This window comes from Spea bombifrons, chromosome 4 (genome assembly GCF_027358695.1).
Source record: "Spea bombifrons isolate aSpeBom1 chromosome 4, aSpeBom1.2.pri, whole genome shotgun sequence".
Classification (NCBI taxonomy): Eukaryota; Metazoa; Chordata; class Amphibia; order Anura; family Pelobatidae; genus Spea; species Spea bombifrons.
Window position 1 is genome coordinate 57,424,388 of NC_071090.1, and position 26,528 is coordinate 57,450,915.

The following is a 26,528-nucleotide window of genomic DNA, read 5'->3' on the forward strand; positions in this document are numbered from 1 at the left end:
GCATTAAGAAATTATATGTGACATATAGTATTATATGGCAACATTATTTATTTAATGCCTGAGGCATTTAACTTCATTTAGACTAGAAAGTAAACACAGAAAGCAGAATTTCTAGATGGAAAAGACATACTGCATTTTGAAATATTAAGAGAATCTTTTTTGATTATTTTTGTGGTTCCAGGGATATAAACATCATAGTTAAATATTTCCCCAGTTTTCATTTGTCATCTAATAAAAGGGATCACATTTTAAAATCAAAACATTCATTGGTTTATTTTCATATAGTTTTACTTTACTGGATATTGTAAGCCTTTATTTTTGAAAATGTAGGATTAAAGCTGATGCAGCAAAATGCATCTTCTGCAACAGCAAGTACCTGGGAGGTGGGGAAGAAGACTAAATATGTAAAGAAGACACCGATGAATCCCTCTGTCTTTTGATTAATAAAAATAAAATATAAAGTGATACTCAACTATCATATGTATTAAAGTGTGTATGATTGCTTAAAATAGCAATGTTCTTTATTTAGTTTTAATAATCATTTTTCATTGTTTTAGGGGGTTCATTGTAGAAGCAGAGAAACCAGTAAGTATGTTTTTTTTTATAATCCAAAACCCTTAAGCACAGTTCTGTGTAATTCTGAGAGAACATTGTGTAATGTCTTGCATGGATGTGACACTCTTCTTGTGCTATAAATAGAATTCCTCATTGCACAGTAATTATCAGAATTGCTGCAATTATGCAAATGTGTGGATCTCCCCTGGCAATCTCCTCTTCACTTTTACATGTTTTATCACATTTGCAGTACCTCTCTTCCTATGCCAAGGGCAATAAAAAAAAAAAATAAAAAATGCGTTCCTCTGGGAAGCTTGATTTTTTTGCGCTGAAGGCTGGGAATGTAGGTATTGAATTGCATAGGGAGAATGTATGATTAATTTAAACATGCCATAACAGACTATTTTTTATGTCAATTAATGATTTAATAGCTGTTCTGCAGTCTTGCTTCCATTAAAAAAAAGGAGACCGAAAAACAACATAAAGTAGTAATAGTTTGCGTCCATCAAGTTCAACCCTTTTCCTATTCTTTGTTTACTGTTGTTGATTTCTACTTGGATCAACAAGCACTAAATAAATATTAATTCCTATACTATCATACATAGCCCTCTATGTTCTGCTTCATTAAAAAAAAGTATCCAGGCCCTGTTTAAAGGCATCTAATGTATTTGCTAGCACCACCTCTTCAGGCAGTGAATTCCATACTTTTATTGTACTTACTGTAAAAAAAATCCCCTCCGCTGTCGTAGACTAAATCTTCTTTCTTCAAGTCTTAGCGGGTGACCTTTATCTTTTGTAATGTTGTATTAATGAACAGATCTTTAGAGAGCCCATTTTATGGGCCCTATGCATATTTATATAACAGTGTTTGGGATCCCGGTGATGATAACATTTACTAGCAGTAAACTGGCCAGTAAAGGTTAAAAAAACACATCATTGTTTTCTGCTAGGCCCTCCTTTTTCGTTTAACATTTCTGTGCCACTCTTTCTGCATGTATAATTATTTTTGAAATAATGACCAGGGGCTTACCACTCCTTTCCATGTCATCCCCAGTAGCGTTTAGAAGATGATAGCTCTCCAAATCCACATAGGGCAGGAGTACACAGCTTATAAATCTTTGGAGCCTCTCATCTTACCCTCAGTGATTTCCTGGTAGATGAGTAGGTCTCCTTCTACATCTCCAGTGGATTTTTTCTTTAGATTTTTGTAAAAGCTTGATCCTATGGAGGATTAAGGGGGGCATGTTTGGTTTCTTTTTAGGTCACAAAGGGTACTTTACTACAAGACTACATGTTTTGCTGGTATAGTGCGTGTATCTTAACACCTGTTGGGATGTTGGCCAATGCTCAGGTAGTAGGCTGTCTTCTCTGATGGCTGGGCAAAGGCATATGGGGAATTCTACAGAAGAGGAAGGCTAAGGCCATTCTGTTGTACAAGGCCCTGGCCAAACACTTGTGCCCAAATCCTGTATGTTCCAAAACCAGAAAGTTGGAGGTCATTGTAGATCTTTGCTATGTCAACATGTTCAGAATCCCCCAACAAGCTCAAGATGAAGACACTAGAGATGCTACCCCAGGTGGATTTCCTTGCTGTGATAAATCTAGATGATGCCTATCTGAATTTTCCAGTAGCAAGTCACTCAGATATTTCTATGCATTACGGGTCCAGCAAGGACAAGGGTGCAGCTCTTCCTGTTTTAGGAACTCAGAGGTGATGGCTTATTTCAGGAGTGACGGTATATTTAGAAGATTGGCTCCTAGCAGCTCCTTCAGAGAGCATATTAAGTTAACTGGTACAGAGTACCTTGAATCGCTAGGAACTGGCATCATTATTTAAATAGGGGATAGTCATCTCTGTCTTGAGGAAGAGAAAAAGTTTTTCTCAGCTTGATTTTGAACACATCAGACCACAAGGTGTTTCTCCCTCGAGACAAAGCAGGATGGTTATTCAGCTGGCCAATCTGGCACCAGAACAAGGGAGCAGTACATGGGACTATATGTATTGTTTTCCCTTGACCTAATTGCTATTTAAGGTTCATTGGGTTCAATAAAAAGCCATATCCTTTCTTTGGCAGGTGGTTTCTTCTGCGAGGACCCACCAGATTCTCTGTTACCTACTGTGTTAGAAAATATGAAGATCTCCACAGCTATGAAGTGCCAAAAGATGAATCAATGTTCATTGTATCTGGATGTTAAAGGAACTATTGCTCTTGATGGTATGTTTTAAGCTGTATCCAAAATTACATCATGTAAGTTCAGGACCATGCTAGATAAAGTACACATGTAGTCTATAGGAAAAATTTAATTACTGTTTAATTGAGAGGTGGCCCACTTTTAAACAGTGGCTGAAACTGGGTGCAGTATGTCTGATATATATACTACCCTTTTCCTTGTTTTTGAAATAAAAGCAAATTATGTCCATTAAAATAAAATTTAAATGGATCAGAAATACAGTGTATGTTGCAGCTGGAAATGGCTGATTTTTAATGCAATATCTTCATAGACATACAGAGACCCTTTATCAGCAAGCAACACTTCTGTGTTCCAATGGCACATTCTGTTAGTTAATAAAAGTTTAAAAAGCTAATTAAAAAGCTAATTGATCTTTAGAAAAGCAGCTGCAATTATGTTACACACTTGTTTTTCCATGAAAACTACTAAGTGGCCCCAAATTTTTAAACAATAGTCTATGTGAAATGATACTTCAGAAGGAGCAGACAGGAGAGGAGGAAAATGTGAGAGAAATCTATTTTTGTAACACCAATTAAAAGGAAATGCTATGTGTTGCAATAAAATAAAAAATAGACTGATGTGCATTAAAAATGCATAGTTAGAGATTGGAATGTACCTTTACCCCCAAAAACGATAATAATTTATATATGTTAGATTATAATATCATATTGCTAAAAATAATGTTTGGAAGTTACAGTTCTAGATCCTTAATATGTTGGTTAGCAGGCCCAGACTGGCCATCGGGCACACCGGGCATTTGCCCGGTGGGCCGGGCCGCGGCAGGGCCGGATTGACTTAGGGGCTGATGGAGCTGCAGCTCCAGGCCCCTACCTTAAAATAGGCCCAGTAAGGACCGAACTGACTGGGCCTATGCGGCCTCTATGGCCACATTAACGCAGGGCATAAGGGGCACCTGCCCCTTAAGCCCGCCGCAACTGCGACCGGGTCCGCCACTCTAAGGGGCCGGGAAGCCCCCATCAGGGCCTGCCTTACGGGTGTGCGGCCGCACGGGGTTTAAATATCGGAGTTTTTTTTTTGTTGTTTTTTTACTTTATTTAACATCCTCCATGTTAAATAAAGTTTTTGTTAACTTTAACATGGAGGATGTTAAATAAAGTAAAAAAAACCCCTGATGTTTTAATTTAAGCCCTGTGCGGCCGCAGACCCCTAAGGCCGGCCCTGGTGGGGGCTTCCCGGCCCCTTAGAGTGGAGTGGCGGACCCGGTCGCAGCTGCGGCGGGCTTAAGGGGCCCTGCGTTAATGCGGCCGTATAGGCCCAGTCAGTCCGGTCCTATCTGGGCCTATTTTAAGGTAGGGGCCTGGAGTTGCAAGTCAATCCGACCCTGCCGCGGGCCCGGTCACAGTTGCTGCTTGCTCCGGCAACAAGGTAAGTAGGGTGAGGGAGGGGGGTGCAGTGAGAAGGGGCAGAGGGGGGTTAGATAGTGAGAAATGGGGAGAGGGGATAGATAGTGAGGGGGTACATAGTGAAAAGGGGGAACATAGTGAGAAGGGGCAGATAAGATGGGGAGAGGGGGTAGTGTGAATGCGTATGAGAATGAATGAATAAATGTGTGGATGAATTGTGTGAATGTGTATGACAATTAATGAATTCATGTGTGGATGAATTGCTTGAATGGTTTGTGAGACTGCATTAATGAATGTGTTAATGATTTGTGTGAATGAGTAAATGCAAAGATGGTACATGAAGGATGGGCTTTAACAATAAATAAATAAACAAAAATGCGCTGCTCAGGCTTTAAATGCCCGGGCCTATTTTTTGTCCCAGTCCGGGCCTGTTGGTTAGTATTACATTTTTTGTCATGTTCATTTGTTTAGTTTTGTTTCCTTTCTGTAAATACGTTTTAGCAGCCAAGTGCAATAGTGTTCACCTATTGTTAGTGCTCATTAGAATGTTAACCAACATGACACAGTTAATGTTAGAAATACAATTTTAATACGAATGCAATGTACACATTTTAATTAAATTTACTTCCTCCTAGAAAACATAAAAGGAGTAGAAATCTGCTCTTTGACACTGAGCACACAGCAGAATCAATGCACTAGTGTGAAATTTTCAAGAATCAAAACTGGAACAAAAAAGGTAAATTGCACTAAAATGTAATTGCAAGTTAAAATTGGCAAGATGAAAACCTCAAAAGGCAGACTGTGGGGTGGTCATGGCGTGCCTATGGGGCTGTGTCCACTCAAGCCTCTTGCTTTGTCCATAAAAAAGAAAAAATGGTTCTGCACTCAACTCCCAGGACGCTGGGTGCTAGCAGGAAAAAAGGGACAACATAAACCCTCTTGAAGCGCACAAACAAAGAAAAGGGATCACAGCTGGGATTCCTTTTCTTTGTTTCTTGCTTTGTCCATGGCACACATGGCTATAACTTTTCTCCACCTTGAGCCTTATAGTTTTAAAATCTTTGATTCGTGGGGAGCACCAGTTTTCTTTGGACCAAGTGGTGCTTGGCATGTCACTTTGTCCCTGGCACTTTGACCATGGATGGACATGTTTGTCTTCTGATACTTTAAGACCACTTAACTGGCTTATATGTAGCCACTCATATGAATGGTACTGCAGAGTTCTATATAACCCCCTCTAATAATGTGCCAATTAATGCTCTCAACTGACCTCCTACAATCTTAAAGATTAAACAGTAAAGAGTCACTTGAATTGGAATTTTAATTTACAACTTTCTGTAAGTGACTGCATTACATTAAGACAAAAATTTGAAGTAAAAAGAACTGAGATTTAATAAACACTTCTGAAAAACACTGATATATTACTTACTTTAATGGTTTATGTTGGAAGTTGGGGCTTTATATCCATGCCTGACGTTTCATCACCCTGTTATTTGTTCTGTAGTTTATCAGGGTAGCAAGGCATTAAAATGGTAATAAAGGAACAATAAAAGGCATATCTTATATGTATGCCATCTGATATGCCCTAGCAAGCCACATAATGTGTTTTGTAGTGTGTCTAATGTGCTGTTGTATCAGAGGATAATATTACTGTTCAAATTGCAAATTAACAACATTTTGGCACATTCTGTTATTCTTACGAAGCCCCAAAAACGAGGCCAGACTCCCCACGAATCAGACAAAAATGAAGCAAAAAGAACCTCAGCAGTTCAGATGTTTTGTTTGAAATTCGTGGGCTCACATTTATTCACATTCTCTCAAACTCTAATTCTCGTTCACTCTCTCATGCTCTCTAAATGTTTCCCTACTTTCTCTGCTGACCACTTACGCTTACTGCATTTTCTTCCACATCTTCATCTGCTATCTTTGCCTGCATCTCCATGGACATAACCTAATGGGAACTTCCACCAAAATAATGGCACTTGCGGTGACCCCAATCCTCCAAGAAAACGTCAAGGAAAGTGTCGTCATGTTGCCTTCACTTGAACTCGAGGCAATATGTTGGCATCATCAGGGAGAGGCTATGCTGGGTTATGTCCGCGGAGATGCGGAAAAAAATATAAGACAGGATAAAAGATAGAAGATAAAGAAGAAGATGTGGAAGTGGTTGGCAGAAGCGGGAGAGGTTGGCAGAGAAGGTAGGGGAAACATTTAGAGAGCGTAAGAGGGAGAGTGAACGAGAATGAGCGTGTGAGTGTAAATGTGGGCACCGGTCAATTAATTTAATTCCCAAATAAAAAAAAATGCCCCCAATTTTCAGCAGAACCAAATGGGCAGGGAACAAAATGCGTTGCCCGAAAATGAATGGGCCATAAACGAGTCAAAAAATTTGTCCAAATTGTTTTTGGCCCATTTGCTATTACCTGCAAAGTTGATGTTTGGATCATTGCACATTACTACTGTATTGAAGATATTTAGAGGGAATTTCTTTAAGATATTAAGAGAGGTTGAGAATGTGTGGTCCCCTACCTCAAACTCTTCAGTTTCCCCTACCTTGAGGCAGGATTACATTAATTCAATATATTTGTAATATATTCATGATAGAAGAAATGTAGAAATTTTAGAATAATGCCTTAGTATAGTATATAGAAAATATAAAAATATTGTACTACTGCTCTTTTTTTAACATATAATGGTTCTTATGTACAAACTGGATTAATTTTAGCATTAAAAAGTGAATCATTTTGAAACTTAAAAAATAGGTATATTCTAGGTTTCTGTGACAGAAAGTACAAACATTTTCTTTATATTATTAGATTTATAAGACATTAGAGAGGAGTAGGATATTATTAGACATTAATAAATATTAGAGAGAAATAAGAGATCATTCTTGTGTAATGTGTAACATTAATGCAAAATTTCAGAAGTAAGGAGAACTGATTTAATAAGCACTTCTGGGAAACACTGATTAATTATTTACTGTAATGCAAGAGTAATTATCATAAAAAGAGTGGAGCTGTGAATAGAATGAAGTGGTGGTTTATGTTGGAAGTTGGGACTGTGCACCCATGCCAGATGTTCTATCACCCTGTTATTTAGGCTGACGTTTATAATAATGTGTAAAATGAATGATTATCAGAAACATTGTTAAAAGATTTGCTTTTGACATTATTTCCTACACATGTATATGTACACAGTAATCTGTTTTATCTGAGGTTGCTTGCTTTTAAAGGAACGTATAATTTTAATGAAAAAGAAAACTCATTTTATTAATGTCAATGAGTTTAAACCTGAAAATGTGTTATTCATGAAATGCACTTACAAGAATTTTGTCTCACAATATTACGTCTTTACAGGTAGATGTTCAATTTAACTGCTTTGAAGTGAGCACTGGGCAACATGTGTATGTTTCCATGAAAACAATTCCATATTTTTGTAATATTGAGCTAGAAGAAGAGTATCATGTAGAAGGTAGGGTATTAAATCATATACTAAATGTCTGCAGCATGCAAAAATTGTTATAATTAATCTAAGCAGAAATTGGGCTTTAATGAAAGGATCTTTGATTTTCAGGTTGTTTGTGATTATTTCAGTAACTCTGCCCTCTTATCATTGATCATGTATAACATCATTTATTTAATATGTGAAGATGAGAGTGGGAGGCACAATAAAAAACAGAGAAATGATAAGATGTGTGTACAGGAATTTCATTTTTATGTAAACTGAAATTGAGTTGTGGATGGGCTGGAGACACGGGGAGAGAGAGGACAGAGGGAAACAAACAAATGGGATGAAACAAGAGATCAATGACTAATATGACAAAAGGGGAAGCGGAGGGAGAATTTGGTGGAAAAATATACAATACTCTCTAAAACACTCTAAAGTACACTAATGGTGAGCTTGAATAGCAAATAAGCAATATGTAAACAACATCCCTTTGATATGGCCAGGTAGAACACATAATTTGTAGCCAAATGTGAATTAATAATAGTGTTTAATAGCCACATAAAAGTGTGTCAAAATGAATGGGATTTGTGGTTTGGAACAATAGTATCCACTTTAACCATCAACTGGTTACAATTGCTGAATAGCAACATGTTAGCTACCCCTGCATAAACCATGCATGTGTTCCAAAAACACACTATACCTCATCTCTAATAACTTCTGCTTGCTGTTGTCTTCAAGGTCTTCCTCATTTCCTGATTTGGATGAGAATTTCTCATTCATTTCTCCACTACCATTTATGGGGTTATCAATGACACCTTGTGGGTGCAGCAAGTGGGAGTGCTTAGCGAAGGTTGGTAATAAGAATGGAGGATGAAAGTAATACCTATACCTTTTTGTAGGTTGAGTTGGCTAAGCAAGTGTGAGTTGGAATACCCTGACATGAATATTCTGGGAAATGTCCATTACAGGGCTCAGCTGCGCTTTAGAGTTTAGTGTGCATATATTACAATCATGTAATTGATTATATCCAGAATAATCAGAATCATACAACTGTGTATGCCTGAAAATGAACTTTCATTTGTATTGTGCTCTTAGATCTTGTTTTGTGGGTTCCAGATGAAGTTTTTTTTTTTATATAGTGTGGAATATCCATGTAAAAATGTATCTATTTAAGTGTAGTCAGATGCCCCTTTTGAACTGCATAGTATTTGTCTATGGATCTCAATGTATCTTTTTATATTGTAATTGTCAGATGTCTTAAATCGACTTACTATTTATTTAGTCAGGGAGATGAAATGCGATACCATGCTATTTCAACCATCATTAATACCAATTAAGATTTATATGTCTCATTGAATAGGAACCCTTATCTCTTACATAAAAACGTCCATTCATTTATAATCCCTGCAGAATAAATCAGCATGATGAATAATAATGTGTTTGAACCATACTCTAGGAAGAATATGAAAAAATAATTTTGTAATTTACTTGTTTAGTATTTACAATATTTTAACTGACTACTTTCTAATGAAATTTTGCACATCCTGTAGCTGGGGAAAAATACTGTGTAGGTTATGCAATAAGATATATATCTACAATGTTCTGATCGCATGTGAAAACATAATTGAAACAAGCTTTTATGTTAGTGCATTTGTATGGAATGCTTACGGCTAGGAAACCCTTTAAAGTTCACAAGAGTATACCATATGATTCATCCAAACAAGAAGTAATTATTTTCCATTAAGCTTATTTCTGCTATACAAAGTAAAGCAGTTGCGTGATGTATGATGTGGTGTGGCAGGAACCAAGATGTAAGAATAATGAAATGAATAAACAAGAACTCAAAGAAAGAGAAAAGAAATGTCAAGATAAAAAAAGACCAAACATGCTTAAATAATAGTGTCATGACAAACAAGTCGATGGAATATCCATGGGTCATTTAAAAAAAAAAAAAAATACTCTGGTTATAGTACCGTATTTGCTCGATTATAAGATGACCCTGATTATAAGACAACCCCCCAAAATATGAATATTAATTTATGAAAAAAAGAAAAAGCCTGAATATAAGACGACCCTATAGGAAAAAATTCGCGTAGATCTCTACACATTGCCCGGACTAAGCACTGGGGACTCAGAAGCACCGGTAAGTTGCTTACCGCGTAACACAGGAGGATCCAGGTCCCCTGCATCTGAGTCCCCGGTGCTTAGTCCGGGCAGCGTGTAGAGCTCTACGCGAATTGGTTGGAGCTCTACATGCTGCCCGGACTAAGCACCGGGGACTCAGAAGCACCGGTAAGTTGGGGGGGGCATAACACAGGAGGATCCAGGTCCCCTGCATCGCTGCGGGGGATCTGGATCTTAGTCTTATAGTCAGACCTAGTTGAGGTCTGATTATAAGACGACCCCGATTATAAGACGAGGGGTATTTTCCAGAGCATTTGCTAAATTGCAGAGCAATTGATAAATAGATCTATATTTGTTCAAATGATTCTATCTGTAGGGCATTACAGAAGGGGGAGAACACACTAGAGGTGAGCAGTAATATTGAAAAGACAATTTCAATTTTAATTGGACATATAATAGGTTGCATGGTAAAAAGTTGGAAAAGGAGATTTATACTTTTTTTTCAATGGTACACTTTACTCTAAAGAAAATGATTACACACAAAATCGTGTAGCTAGTATTTACCACTCAAGCCAGTCTCCGGCAGTACAGAGGCTTGCTATGTCCAAATAGTGCTCTGCTTAATTTATTTTTATTAAGGGAAAAAATCATGAATGCTGTATAAGAATTCAGGAAGAATTAAATAAAAATACATGTATTGAATCATTATCAGTTTGCCCTTGGGTTTTGTGTTTGAATCCCTAGTTCTTAGAAGCAAAGGGCCAACACATAATCACTTCCATATGGGTGTTTAGTTAATCAGTACCAAATGTTTTTTTCACAATACAATAATGCAATGAAAGGTCAAGGACTAGGGGATACATATATTTTTCTATTTCTTTTGACTTATTCCACATTAGTGACATCACTAGGGTACATCATATACAAATGAACAAATAACATTTAGAATAATGGTTTTGCAAACAGTGATCTTGAGGTGTAGGTGTGCTCAAATGTAAAAATATATGGACATACCCTTCAACTATTTAACTATTTTTTATGTTGTTTTTAGGCACAGTGTAGGACACTGTGCGGATATTTACAGCAGATTTCAATCCATAATATATTAAATGTACTTTGTTATGTTCAAGCATGTTTTATTTGGTAAAACAATTGTACTTTATTTCTTTCAGACTGCTACCACAGTGTTGTGGGAAACAGCATACCATCATGTTCAGGTAAGTTACATTCGTTATAGGCATAATATTAAACCTATTTCGCATTAAGGTATATTATGTGATTTTTATCCTTATAGAAGGTCTCTACCAGGTTTACTTTAATAATATTCTAAAGATACATTTTAGTTTCTATTGAACATAACCCTGCTATATTTTATTATACATTTGATAATTAAATCTGGTGTTTATTATTTAGTATATTACACATAGTACTTACTATAGGCACTATATACATTTGCCCAGGAACAGGCTGCATGAACTTTACATTTTTAATATGAATATTGTATATGTCTTGTGACATATAAAGTAAGAAAAATGGGATGAGATAAGGCCATCAAATCAGGAGACCAATGACAGTAGGAAGATGTGGCTTGTTCCAAGGTGGATGGTTAATGGGAAGAACGTGCTGTGTGTTGGAGAGAAAAAGAAAACTTTTGTCTCACTTAGCTCTAGCCACTGTAATGAGAGTGGAAAGCATTTATATGTATAATTTTTTCACATGTTTAGTAGCATTCTAATTCTGCTTAATAGAAGCTGAGCTCCCACTGAAATCCATGGGAGTAGCAGGAGCCAATTACATAGTATACTATTTTGAACACTAATGTTGTTCTAGCATACATTCACTTGGTTGCTGCTACTCCCACTGATGTCAGAGCACTACAGAGCAATTAAACAATGCTTGCACCAATCATGGATCCACATGCTTAAGAGTCTATGCAATATGGACTCCAACATGCATTAAAAAATAAATAAATATATATATATACAGTATGTATACATACTTTTGGGCACTACACTCTTTACTTGTTCTTCATGGTGTCCATTCAAGGAGTAATGTTAAAGTTTTATCAGATTTTACAAGTTCTGCTTTAAAGCTATTCTTCTTTAATCCTCTGTGTACCAACATTTGAACATTTGTGATACTATGATATCTCAAGTCCCTGTGCTACATTGAGTACCACCCATTTATTTCTTTGATCCCCAGTAACTCCCAGTCCTTGTTCAGTATTTACTTCAAACCTCCTCAAATCTTAGGCGACATATTCCATCAAATCCCTGGCGTCTGTCAGGTACCCTGTAGCTGAACCTTTGAGAAAATCATTACATCCTAAATATTAAAAAGTAAAATAAATCCTGAAACCAAAACATGTCTTCTCTTGTCCAGAACTGCAGCAATGTTTTGTGTGTAATGTTTTTGTGTAGCAATGTTTAAGTGCATAAGAATACCCACTTTGAATATGATGGCATCCTCAAGTCTCTACATTTTCTGCACATTTGCTTTAGTTGCTTTATTGTTTTAAGCTGTGTTTTATTTTTTCAGCTGGGAAGTTAAATTACATGGTGGATGAGGAAAAGAAAACCATAACAGTACATGTTTCAGATAATCTGGAGGAGTATGACTATAATGTAAGACTGTGTCTAAAACATTACAGCTGCCAAGACATTAGTGGAGCACACGCACTGGTTAGTTCATTCACTTATCGATTTATTATTGTTATTGAATTATTTAGTAGCTGTAGGCTATGACTCCTCCGGATCCTCACAATCCTTCTCAGGGCCGGCCCGACAATGGAGCCGAGTGGGGCAACCGCTCCAGGCGGCACTTTTGAAGGGGCGGCACTTCGCCGCCCCAAGCCCTTTTTTTTTTTTTAAAGCGATTAGAGAGAAAGGGGCGCCGAGTGGTCAGTACCCGCTCGGCGCCCCTCTCTCTCTCCTCTGCGGCGAGTCTCCCTGTTCAGTCTAGGTGCCGGCTTGTAATGCTGAGCGCCGGAAGATTTCCGGCACTCAGCATTACAAGCCGGCACCGAGACCGAACAGGGAGACTCGCCGCAGGACTGCTGAAAGGTAAGTACAAGGGGGGGGGACGGAGGGAGAGGAAGGGTAGATAAGGGGGGGGGGCGGCATTTTAAAATTCGCCCCAGGCGTCATTTTGCCTTGGGCCGGCCCTGATCCTTCTGTTCTTATGTATTGAACTGTTGTATGCACATTACCAGGGGAAAAATGCCAAATTTCTATTTCTGCAGATACAGACTATCTGCCCCCCCAGACTATTTTGTGAAGAAAAAAAAAAAGATTGTTACAGTCATGCTTAAACATTGATCTGTGAATAAATATACACATAATCACGCCATCAAATGTGGCACGTCATATTTACAAAGTATTTGTTGAGGTTTTGCACTAAAACAAAATTACAAATTAACTGCCACATTCTAAGTGGCTGTATCCCATCGCCGGCAGCAGTATGTATAAAGGTTGCTAGTTTTGTTTTTTCATACCTTTGTGCCACAAGCTGAGTTTTAGGAATTGTGCATATCATGCCTGTGTGACTCCTTTATATAACCACCAGTTACTTGCTGTTTTTGGAATATCTAATCTTTATGTTAATGCCAGCTTACTCCATGAGGATACTAGCAGGGTCAAATTATTCTGGTACCTGCAAAAAATAATTTGTTATACTGCAATATACATCTGTGAACGTTAATGCCCCACTTTTCATAAGTGGTAAGACCTGGTAACATCATAACAGACCACATTACCCTATGCAGAATGCACAGGCTGCCTTAAGTTCCAACACAACATATTATAAACTAATAATATTAAAATAAGATCCTTTTGCCAAGCATTAAAGGAATATTTTCTGGGCATTACATAACTGCCCATTCCTCTCCAAAGAAGACATAAAAAACTCTGTTTAATTCCCATATTTCCTGCCTTGGCTATTGCAGCACTCTTCTGGTTGGCATTCATTTGTCTTGACTCTCTTCCCTGCAATTTATCCAGAATGCTGATTCTAGGCTTGCCTTCCTTACATTAAATTTAAAATCATATAACATATAAAGCCTTCCATAATACTGCCGCCATATACATTTCTGCCCTTTTAACAAAACACTTCTCTGCTAATGCTTTTCTACACACTTATCACCTCTTCTTTTTCTTGCTAACATGACTTCACTTAAGCTGCCCCTTACTTCTGGAACTCACTAACTTCAGAGAAGTGTACAATCGTTGTAGCTTATCTGTCAATAATACAACCCCCACAATGTTTCTCCCCTGTTTCCATACCTTATGTTGCTCTTCAGCCCATTCCCTCTAGTTTGTAAGCTTCAGAACAGGGCCCTCGTGTTCTGGGCCCCCTGTTCAATGAAAGGCAAACAACTAACATGGACATGGGAAAATGGGAAACACTTTGGAGAAGTTGTTATAGCATTTGCTTTCACTCAAATAGCCAAGGTTTCCTGCTTCCTGACCCAAGGGTTAGCGTCAATATAGAAGAGTATTTTATAAAGCATGTCAAAACTAAAACTTTTTTTTGAAGAAGACCTGTTAAAAAGAAGTGAAATATTTTGTTGCACCATTTGTTTTTTGAGCTATTAATGAGGAGCTCAGATGCTAAGTTTTTGTAGACATTTTGTGAGGAAACACCAGTATTGGAGTGAGAGGGCATTTGCTTTCGGGAAGCAGATAGAAAGGATGATAAACAACAACCAGTTATTGCCTAGAACAAGTCAGCATTATCTCACTAGGGAATGACAACTAGCTGAAGCAGAAAGGTTTAAACTAGCCAAACTGAGTCTCTGGATGTTTAACGTGATAAGCATTTTCATGTATGTATCAAAAATGGTGTTTTAGATTGTCTTTGCTATTTCCTGCATTCAAAAATGAATCGCTGTGATATTCAAATTGAAACTAGCCATGATTCATTGAAAAAAGTATATAGCCTTTAATTAATGGTTGTCACAGTAGAATTATTGTTAACTAACTGTTTTGGCAATTTTGCTTTTAATGTCACTTGTGTCTGAATGTTCAAAAATCTACATTCTCTACCTTTCAGATAAAAATGGGAAACTCTTCTAAATCTGTCACTTTTCCATATTCAGAAATTCTGCCATGTCTGTGCATTGAGGTAATGTATGTTATATATATTTGAGCAGATACAAAATATATTTTGATGCCAATGTTGTATATCAAAGTAATTATTTTCTAGGACAAAAAAAAAAACTTATTGAAGAGAGAGAAATGCCATTAGTGTAAATTATTCAGTGGAATGTTTCAGCACTGTTAAGTAACTCATGTATGGTACCAAGGATACATGTTTACCATATGTGGGCATCGTTAAAATGTGGCATATACCGGTAAATAACATGAATAACTCATGTACTTATACTGGTGACTAAATGAGATTGTGAATTGAATACATTTGTTTTTTTCCACACCCAGGATTGGTGTCTTTATTAAGATCGTTATGTTACTTTTGAGATTAAACAATGATTAGGAAAAAAAAATATTTTTGTCTTCATAGGGTTGGTCTGCATTTACTGATGCAAGAAGGATACGCCTTTGTCCTTTTAAAAATGGCAAGTACTCCTTAGTATTATGTTCATCATTGCACATTTTTATTTGGATGCAAGAATAAAAAGTATACATATGTTTGTGATCTGTTATTTGTGTATTGACACATACATTTAATTGTAATTAATGTAATAAACATGTTGTGAATGTCTGTGTGAATTTAATTGGCTTTGACATTAAGTGTTATAGTTGTCATAATTAAGTTAAAATAGGATTAGGTTAAAAGTCCATCAGGTTAAAACTTTCCAAGGTGTCCATAATTTTATTGATGAAGGTGTAGGCACAAACCAAAATTGTCATGAAATGGGAAGGAAGTCCTTCATGATTTTAGGATCAGTTTTTCTAAATGGTTTATTTCTACTGGGGAGTGAAGGGTGTGTTGAGATTTTTATACGCATAATTTTTGAAATTCTTATTTTTTTCTACTTTTTTTTTTGAAGCTCTCAAGATGAATAGAGATGTCCTTAGGGTCTCAGGGACCTCTACTGTAATCTATACATCCAAATAACAATGATGTTATCATGACATATCTTTTCTTTAATTATTTATTTTGTTTTCTTTTTTTAAAGAGGATATAATCCCCAGCGAAAACCGATGCTTTGCACTTCTATCTCTGCCCCTCCCTAACGCAGGGTATAGAGAGGCAAGCGTTGAGACTGACGCTGAAGTCCCTAGTAGGGATTGACTGTTGTATGCGTACCATGGCAGTATACCCATCAACCTACTGGGTTTTTTTATGACAAGTATACTGGTTGTTTATTGTAAACTGGTTAAACCATGCATTATTACTATACTGTTTAGTCTCATATGCCATTATTCCTCATAATGCCAATTCCTGGTAGCCAAAGCTAAAAATGTTTCCTTCCCGTTTTAGCCCATATTTCCAATGAATATTATCTAACTCACTATTAGTTTGGAATTTGGAGGGTTGGAGGAATTTGGAGGGTTGCCTCCTCTTTACCTTTATGATGACCTAGATAAGCTTTGTGTTAGATTAGAGTAAAATGCTCATCTTGAATGATGCTACCTTTCTTCTTTAACTAACTTATAGTATAAGGTGTACCCCATCTTCCAGAATATACTTTATATACTGTATGTGCAGAGTATAGGCTTTTTATGAGACTTTGTATAGACATAAATGCCTTGTGGCATTATATAATTTGTTTCTATTAATGTATTTGTTCTATTTTTTTAGGTAGCGCTTGCCTTAATATTGAATCCTGATGCAAATACTCACTAGAACACAGCTTTGACAGAAATATCAAACTACATGTTCAATGCAAATTAATTGAAGCTGTTCAATAGTCACAAAGATGTACTTACTATTGTAATTGTGCTTTACAGTATATAAATGGTATTTTCAGGAACTGTTTTCCCATGATATAAACATTTGCCACGTGTTTAGTGGGGAGGCAAAATGCAATCTAAAATCACTGTTACGTCTACAGAAATAAAGTCATGCTTAGTCTAATTCCTACAGCAAAATAAAGGGAAATGTTTTTTTGTTCCATTGGTGGTGAATGGAGCTTCCCATTGTCTGGCTAAAGTCATAGTTGGATAGTAATATTTCCTTTTATTTTGAGTGGAGGAAGGCTCAATGATCCAGTGAATTGAACCCCACCAGAATCCCAACTGTGTACGCGATTGAAGTGCTGTGTTACTGTTTTTATGTTATTTATCATTTCAGTCTATTATATGTACAATAGTTTGTCATCCACTTTAAAGAGAATGTGAATCATGGAATTTATGCATCCAAATTTAAAAATATCTCTCTGATATCTAATAAATTGATTTGCAATCTACGAAATTATTTTGTGAAATTTATTTCTTCATTTCTTACAAGCCAGTTACAACAGCAATGACCATTGTTATCTCGAATGGAACCTATTTATCTATTAGGTGGAATAGTTTGCACAACTGGTTGATTTCAGTTTTCGCTTTTTCAACTATAAATCATAGTGACTGCCAAAAAGGTACATTCCCAAGAATATAGAAGGAATGATGGTGCATTTTAGAGCAAATGCTTCAAGTTCTTTTTTCTTGATTTGAATCACCAGGCATTGTTCTGATACTTCTACCATTACATAACTTTACCTCAAGGTGTAAACATTTAATTCATATGTGTGAAAAATAACTTTTTTTTAGCATACTGAAGAGGTTCACTATGAGACTTTAGGATTACTCAGGTTTTGCTTGGATGAACATACTGAACATGCTGTTTTGATTGCTTGCTGAGAATAATTAATCTATGAACTTCCTATCTTGTGCTCATGGTAACTGACTGTCACCAAATGTATGAAGGTCAATAAATCAATATAATAATACACAAAAGTATTTCATTTTGTCTTTGAAATGGATCATCACACCATGCTACAAATATATAAGATATTCATATGTCATTAAACACAATTATTTATCTGTTTTTAGAAACCAGCACTCTTTGGGACAGCATTACTTACAATCCTATGATCAAAGTTCTAGCATGGGAACCATCCTGTGCTGTTCAAGTCACAGTTAATCTTTGCTGGTTGACAAATCAGGATGACAAATGTGTTAAGATCCCAAAATCCGAAAGGACAACAGTGGTTGACCAGGTATGTATTAATCAGTCATCGTATTGTTCTTTTTTTTTTTTAAAGATGAAGGGTTAGATGAAGGGTTAGTACAAAGCGTATGCTTTTCCGTATATTATCCAATAAAATTGTCTTTCCGATTGTAAATGTTCTGAGATAACTCAAAATGCTTTTGCTATGGTTTTTAATGTGGGTACAGGTGCTACACACTAATGCTTACCCCGCACTTTTTGGACGTAATATTTGCTAGTTTGTGAGGGTACAATTATTGATTAAAAACATGAAATAACACACAAATGACAAATGTTTACATATATCAAATTGTGATATTAGTCCATTGTGTTTGATACAGTTTTCCAAATATTTTCCAAATACACATTATGTATATATATAATTATTATGTAATAATTATGTATTATTTTGTATTTTCCCTTTAATGGAATTTTTCAGAATTTGCACTAATTGATACTAATTGATTTCACAATGCAGGTTTCCTATAAGGATGTAGACACACATCCTAGACTCTGCATGGAGGTGAGTAAACCTACATTTCTTTTTATCTTAATTTGTATGAATTTTCATTTTAATAAACTTGACATTATTTGTGTGAATCCCTGAAAATGAGGAGGAACCTCCAAAGAAACAAACAAAGAACCTATGAATATCCATTATACATCTGTTCATTTGTTTGTCTCTTTTGGCAGGCTTCATTTTTGCTGTGCTTATCTTAACCACTTGGAACTTCACCCAGAAAATTTTCTGAGAAATCGTCCAACAGTTAATTAACACCTGATACATTTTATTGGAGTCATAAAAGCTAACAAATAGTAATTAATTGTTGGATGAGTTCCCTCAAAACTTGTTTGGGATGCATGTATATAGGGTAGATGACTTTGTATAGGGTACCGTCAGTGTGTATTGTTTAATATGCTTGTGTTTAGGGTTGCGTGGAGAGAGAAAGAGACTGGTTGACTCTCTGTATTGCAAAGAATTTTATTTTGAAACAAAAAACACAGACAATTTGTTAGAACAAAAAGGGCTGGAAAACAAAGCAAAAAATTCATCTCAATCAGATAGGCTTACCTTTTTAGTATAGTATTTTAGTGTCCTGCCACTTTTCTAGCAGTTCTATTGAGGTTTTAGACCTGGTGACTAGTGTCATCTAATATGTTCTTTGAGAATGTTATAAATGATGTTGATACTTTTTGTAAGACCTTCTTGCTTGTTTTACTGCTCAGTCCAACTCTTGAAATGGGCTTGGGCCGTAGGGTGACCACACGTCCCGGATTGTCCGGAATTGAATTAATGTGTGACATTAATGGTAACATTTCACAATTATACCATCCAGTTTCAGCAAAATGTAAAAAAGCCCAAAAACAATAAAATAAATAAAATAAAAACATTAAGTTTATTTTGAGCAAGTGCTAAAATTAGCGCCCTATCTTCCCAATGAGAATTTTATTTTTTCACAATATTTTTTTTTTTTTTTTAGGAAATTAGATAATATGAAAAATGGTATCTGAAGAAAGCCCTTCTTGCCATGAAAAAAAAATATATATATATATACCTTGTGTGGGTACACTAAATGAGTGAGGAGAAAATTACATCTAACCACGAGCCCTGCAAAAGTGTTAAAACAGCCTCGTCCCAAAGGGTACAAAAAGTAAAACAGCCTGGTCCTTAAGGGGTTAAACGACTCTGCTCAGGTGCTATGAACACAATTCCCACATCTCACAACCGGCAATAACAAAAAAAAAACAATTAAAGCAAAGTCTCAGATTAAACAGAGTCTATCAAATCATGGCATATTGGTTATGACCATACCTCCAAAATGCCCCATGGGGAGGAGAGTCCTTTCTTTGGGACTCATTCCTCTATCCTACTTTGTCCTACTGTTCTATGACTTTACAATGTTTGGTGGGTATGACTATCTCAAAGTGTTATGTAACCCTACAAGTTATTTAATGTATTACGTAATTAGGTGACAAAGTAAAAAGAGTATTTTAAAAGTCCCTTCCACTAGCAAGAACCCTTCCAAAACTCTTGAAGCATGTCTCAGTCTTTGGCCATTTGAAATATTGGAAGGTATGGCTGTCACCTTGCTAGGTCATGCTCTACTTATCCTCGTGTGTGTTTGAAAATACTCAACCAAATACCACCCTACTCCTCTTGTACCAAACCTTTAGTTTGAATGATTGGTTGAATTACAATTTTAAGATCATATTTAAATGCATATGTTTGTCGCCCTCAATTTTAGTAAAAAAAATTCCTTAGATTAATTAGTTTCTGTCTTTTCAGTTTACCACTGAGATGGGATCTTGGGTCAGGTGTCCATTTGGTTTTGGACAATTTCCAGGTAAAGAATTACAAAGATTAATGAACACGATAACTTAAATTTGGTATTTTTAATTACGTAGGATTTGTAAACACATATTTTCTATTTAAGGCATTCTGTAAGTATGACATGTTCTGGCTATTCTGAAAATGGTGAGATGGGGAATACATGCATGTTTTTATAATCAACATTACATCAACATTTCTTAGCAAGAATCATTTGCCATTGTTTGGTTTGAACTGATTGTCAAATTATTACGGTGCTTACTGGAAAAAAAACCCATACAATTTAAAACTTCTAACTTTTAAATTCTGCCATGGTAATTAAAATGATAACTATGCTGTAACATGTCTTTTTATGTTTTTTTAACTTCCTTTCTAACTTTAGACTTTACCACCTTTCATGCGTTCTGCAAACAAACTTTTAAAGATTGAATTTTACTTTGCAGGATGGGATATGGAAGCAGTTGTCACAGATGAACAGATTGAAATCAGAATCACATCCCATACCATGGCAAAGTTCTCTGTTGTTGTGTGCAATAAAATAAAATTTGCTATGTGTGAATCTCTCCAGACCTTTACTTTAGTGCATGGAGTAAGTATGTAGGAAACTAGATCACAAAAAGAATAAATGGGAAAATAGGGGCAAAATGCACCATGTAACACTTACTCATTTGAGTCTACAGTCCTTCAGAAAATATGGGATTACAATTTTTAATTTCTTAACCACAAAGAATGTATAATTTGTACATAAAAAAAATGTCTATAAAAAATGGCAATAAACAGTGTACATTCTCCTATTGGGGTAATCCCGTTGGAGATTAGCAAAATATGCATTGAAATTCAGTATTCATATATTCTGTGTTATTTAATACAATTCTTCGACTCACATTAGTAAATCATCAATTGTGATAACCACATTTTGTAAATCTGGAAAGCTGTTTAATGCGCTGTTCCACTTACTTTAATTGCACTTTCGTTTGCTAAGAAAATAAACCTAATGCTGCAAGTTTAACTATAAAAGTGTGAAATACAGCAGAACTTGTGGAGCAGCATCTTTAACACAAGGTAGTGATCAGAATGTATGGTATATGTGATACACAAAACTGTACAGTTCTGATAAAAATGTAATAAATAAATAATAAAAAAGATTGAACTTTAATCTGTTTAACAAGTTGGTTAAAATAAATAGAGAATACCATACTCTATGTGTGCGTAGCAGGATTGTACAATAAACGCATGTGAAAAGACTACATTACGGAAAGTGTGACTCATTCATTAACTAATCTACAAAGAGAACTAAAAAAGGCTTATCATTAAGAGAACTTTAAACTATTTAGAGTGCAAATTACTTAAATGTTCTGGGGAAATGGGCTGTGAAATGCTTATCTGCCCTCAGATATACAACACTAAAGAAGTTTTTTTTTATTTCCTCTTCCTAGGGAACATCTGGTTTTGTGAGTCACAGTGTGTCACGTGAACTATGTAGCTATAATATTTGCATTCAGGTAAGTCAGAAGGTGTTCTAAAAGAAAACCAATACATTTTTAGGTTTAGATTTTTTCACACAAAAATCATTAGAGGTTGAGATGCAGTAAAAATTCCACTTTTTAAAATTTTGTTTACTGCTTGAAATAATCTAGTGCAGGAATAAATGTATGAAGACAGAATTTAATGGTTCAAAAACCGTATGATATTGGCTACTAAAGTACAATAAGAAGCTGAGCTGCTGCATGCCAACATAATATTAGAACATATAGACAGTTTTTAAGCATACGGTATAGTAGTGGAGCATGAATGAATGTGGAAAAGACTGGAAAGCAAGGCTTGTATAACTGTATTTAACAATGACTTTGTTGTTTCCCAAGGTCTTACGGACAGATGTAAATTACTCATTTCCAGTTCAAATCTGCAATATATCCTGCAGTGAGTATATATTAAACGTGTATTTAATGTCACCTGTCATAGTAATTTGGTTATTCATGTACCTCATGATAATAGTAATGTTCAGTATGCTTGCACATATTTTCCCAGGGAAAATATTACTGAGTATTGTTTTTTTATTATTCTAAATTGCTTAGCATGGATAATAACCCTGGTTACTAGTTATATAGATCAACAATAAAAAATAAAAGGTAGCCACATTTTAGCTACATTAGTTTTCAGATGTTAACCCTTAATATTTGCTATGACCAAGGGCTTTGTTGGCACTATTGGTGTTGTTGCATCATTAACCTAAAACAATTAAACAAAGCAAAAAAAGGGATATACAACATATACAAAGGAGGAGGGTCCTTCGTTGAGGTGATTGTTGTGTTGGTTCTTGTGAGAGAATAGCAACCACACCGTGTTCGGTGGTGTAAGGGAATGTAGGATTATGTAAACCAAAGATGAGAGCTACAGTGCAATATCAATTCACCAGAGGCCTTTTGGGCAGCTTGAGCCAGCAAAATGAGCATAATTCGGTAACTGATGTTAGTGGACAAGATATGGCAGAGAAATTATGTATGAAAGGCCAATAGAGTTGGCAAAGTCCTGAAATCTTTGAACTTCTTTCTTGTTTGTAGATGTTCAAAATGTGGGTTTGGGTGAGGGCAGTTCTGTTTCTAAGTAGGATGCTTTGCTTGAGGACTACTTGTTGATTCAGCAGACAATGCCTGGCACTTCAGTTAATCATGACTAGGAGCTGGGTTTGTTAAGTCCTATTGTAAATAAAGAGGTAGAGACTCATGAGATGTTGTTAGAGGTACTTAGAGAGATGGAGTGTGACTAACTGAATTATGGTCGTGGATGAGGAGAGTTACTAGCAAGACAAAGATTTATATGGTTCTGCATTTTGCTGCATAGTGTATAGGTTAATCCTATCTTCTTTAATCCTAGCCTCTTGAGGTAATACTCTACCTCTCCATAAATAAATTGAGGAATCAAAAGCAAGAGGGTATTTATTTTTTAAATACCTTGTGCATAGTTTGTGTACGCTTTGTATGTTGGCAATTTAATACAACAATAACCTTTGTGATAGACATTTAACTAAGTGCTCTGTAGGCACCCAGACACTAATGCTATATTGTATACTGTCTATACCATTCCCTAGTATTGGCACAGTAGGCTAATTATCAATGTCACAGACGTTGCTAAACATAAAAGGTTTGAAGCATTGTATGTGTACACACGTGAGTATTAATTGTATTTGCAAATATCCTACTATCTTGCTTGAAAAGTTACAGGGGCAGGGAAATTATCCAAGTAGCCTTTTTCAGTGCTGCTTAAATTACAGGCGATTGAGACAGGTAACTAAACACAATTGCGTCTCTGTGCTCTGAAAGACAAAGTATGGAGCATTTCTGACCCTTTAAACCATTAATACACTGCTCAACAGATCCTACAAGCCAGAATCCTACAGACATTGTTGAACACTACTTCAGAGAGTATGTTTGAGGAAACGTGAAAAAAGTAAAACAGAAAGGAACGACAGTAGCACTGAAGTGTATTAAAACATAAAAGTTGACTGCACAGTAGACTGCATAATTTACTGACTGGGTTCAGAATGTGGGCCAAGCCTGTTAGACAAGAGTTTGAAAGGTCAGATGTTTTTTTGTAGAAGTGTACAAATGTCTACCACATACTGTCTCCTTGTAACGTTATTTAACAAAGTGAATGCTTTTCTCGGCAATGTTGATTTTGACATACTGTTTTTGTAATCCTGGAGCAGTATTGGGATTTGTGATATTTGGGATTCAAGGTACATCACGACCATTAAAGTAGATGTTAAAGATTTTGTAATATGCAACACGTATTGTGTCCAGGAGTTACTGATGATGGAATAACCTTCAAAACGTATTTGATAGCTTAGGGCCCTAAAAAGCAAGCACATAACTTTTATTAAGGAATTTAAATATATCTGAAAACAAAGCAAAATGTTGTGGGGTTATTTAACTAAAAAAAATCAGGAAAATATAGAAACAAAAAATTTGTGAAATGTTTATTTTTTCTGTTTCACAGATCAACCATTCACACCGTTTCATAAGAACATCTTGCCAGTTCTTGCAGTGGCTGCAGGATTTCTGATAATGGTCACCATGATCACAATTATTGGATATGCGGTATTAAAAGGTATAGCATGACAAGTTATTTATATGAACTATCAGAATATAACTTGGGCACAGGTGACTTGACTACCACCTAATAAACACTGCCACTATTACAACCATTTGCCAGCACTAGTCAGTCATTAGAGTAAAATTGTTGCACAATTTGGAAAGTTGTGCCAGGCAAACATATACAGTACCTTGTATCTCTGTAAGTAACACCCATATCTCTCCCAGCTTCCATGTAGTGCACACAGTCCCTCACCCCACATCATATGGAGTCCTTCACTGCTCTTCCCATCCTACATGAGAGATGCTGCCTTATTGCCATGTGTTTAGATAACACGCGTTCCGTGACCTCATGGAGTGCCTCTGTTAGCTGGGCTCCTGAAAAATTACACAATTATTCTAGACATGATGACCGAATAATTGGAATTTTAATAAAGACAGGAGGCAAATATTTGCATTGACTTTCTTTACCGTCACCATAGCAGCAAAGACAAAATTAGAACATCTGATAACCAATCATAAAAAAGAGATAACAGTATAAAGATGGAAGCAGCCCCTCCTTCTTCCTCTTTCTGCAACACGTGAACCATGGAGCGGGAGACGAACGGGTAAGTTGGTCTGTCAGTAGAAAAACTTGATCGAAGCATCAAAGTTAAGCCCGGGAAAACAGATAAATCAGGAACATGGAAATTTCACCAGCATCTGTTTGTCATAGGTGTAAAATAACCTAAGAACAAAGGAGAACTATCGTAAATATATAAAGAATCCTATAAAATCTCCCATAAAACATATAAGGTATAGACATTACATAAGCAAATAATAATAATAGTTACGTTAGGGGTCATCAAGTCTAGAATAATTGTGTAATTTTATGGCAAGACGTGGAGCTAATAAAGGAAACACAGCCGAAGACAATGGTCAGCTGCTTGAAGAATATCAGATAGGGAACCTCCTGCACAAAAAGCACCCCACGCCTCCCCTCGGACAGAATGTGCCCCAAAGTGATAATCGATACCTGCCAAAGTCAGTAGCCAACGAATCCATCTTGCTAAAGTAGGCAAAGAAACAGTATGAAAAGGTTTCGAATAAGAAATCAAAAGTTGAGAAGCAGAAGCAGGACGAATGGTAGAAGTAGAAGCAAGGTAAGTACGAAGACATCTAGCAATACAAAGCTTGGGATCCTCATTGAGGCAAGGCTAAGAAATAGAAGTAGAAAGTTTTCATGCGGCTACGAAGCGAAAATCAAAATATGTTAATGCAACTGTAAGATTTTCCAGATGAAAACGTTCTGCTAAAAAATTTTATATCAAAGCTACAGGGGCAGAATGGGGATCAATCTGTCATCCCACACACCAAGCAGACCAGGACTGTCATGCTGTTCTATAAGCTTGGTGTGTACCTGGAGCCCAAGAGTCTCTGAGCAAATCTCTAGCGTCCTGCGATAATTCCTGGACAGGGTAGAATCCCCGGAAATGGTCCAGGCAATCAAGAAGAGACGGCCTTCGAGAATTAGTGGATGGGATTGACTGCAAGTCGATCCTGGATCGAAATTTCCAGGAAAGACGGAAACCAGGGTTGGGAGCACCATAATGGAGTTACCAGAATCAAAGTTATTTGGGTCCTGAGAAGATATTGGATCACCCTGGGAATAAGAGAGAAAGGAGGGAAAGCATATACTCCCGACCTCGGCTAAGTTTGTAGGAAGGCATCCGTTACTAAAGTCTCCGGATCCAGGAGCCAACTGCAAAATGTTGGTGTCTGATGGTTTGTGCGAGACGCAAAGAGATCCAGTGTCAACGGGCCCCTGTGATAATCGAAGGGAACAGAAGACCTGTCTGTGTAGCGTCCAGTCGCTGACGTTGCTCCAATTTCTGGAAAACCAATTTGAGATTTACTTCTCCACATCCGGAACATACTCAGCCAACAGAGATATGTTTCTCTCAAAGCAAAAATGGTAAATTTGCTTTGTCAGTTCGGTCAAGATCTCGTTCTTCCAAGATGGCTGATATATCGAACCGTGGAGAAATTGTCCATCATCAAAAGAAGACAACAGTCTGAGCGATCTCTTGCCAAACTGCGGATGCTGAAAGAACCCGCAGTGAGTTCAAAGTAGTTGATATGAAGTGTGCGTTCTATCTGAGACCAATGACCTCCAATGGCCTGCGTAAGAGATGTCGCTCCCCATTCTAGCAAGCTGGCATCTGATTTGATGATAAAATCTGGTTGAGATCTGAC

At 36.5% G+C, this 26,528-nt stretch overlaps 1 protein-coding gene across 1 annotated transcript in view; it reads left to right on the forward strand.

Annotated features, from left to right (window-relative positions):
- Positions 1-26,528, forward strand: part of IL17REL (interleukin 17 receptor E like) — a 39,721-nt gene that overhangs the window by 5,333 nt on the left and 7,860 nt on the right. Inside the window, exons 2-16 of the mRNA XM_053462431.1 lie at positions 558-585; positions 2,631-2,771; positions 4,787-4,887; positions 7,508-7,622; positions 10,895-10,939; positions 12,261-12,403; positions 14,772-14,843; positions 15,240-15,294; positions 17,717-17,883; positions 18,352-18,396; positions 20,161-20,218; positions 20,646-20,791; positions 21,639-21,704; positions 22,065-22,122; positions 24,199-24,309. Coding sequence (XP_053318406.1) covers positions 558-585; positions 2,631-2,771; positions 4,787-4,887; positions 7,508-7,622; positions 10,895-10,939; positions 12,261-12,403; positions 14,772-14,843; positions 15,240-15,294; positions 17,717-17,883; positions 18,352-18,396; positions 20,161-20,218; positions 20,646-20,791; positions 21,639-21,704; positions 22,065-22,122; positions 24,199-24,309 — 1,351 coding nt within the window. The remainder of the gene's footprint in view (positions 1-557; positions 586-2,630; positions 2,772-4,786; positions 4,888-7,507; positions 7,623-10,894; positions 10,940-12,260; positions 12,404-14,771; positions 14,844-15,239; positions 15,295-17,716; positions 17,884-18,351; positions 18,397-20,160; positions 20,219-20,645; positions 20,792-21,638; positions 21,705-22,064; positions 22,123-24,198; positions 24,310-26,528) is intronic.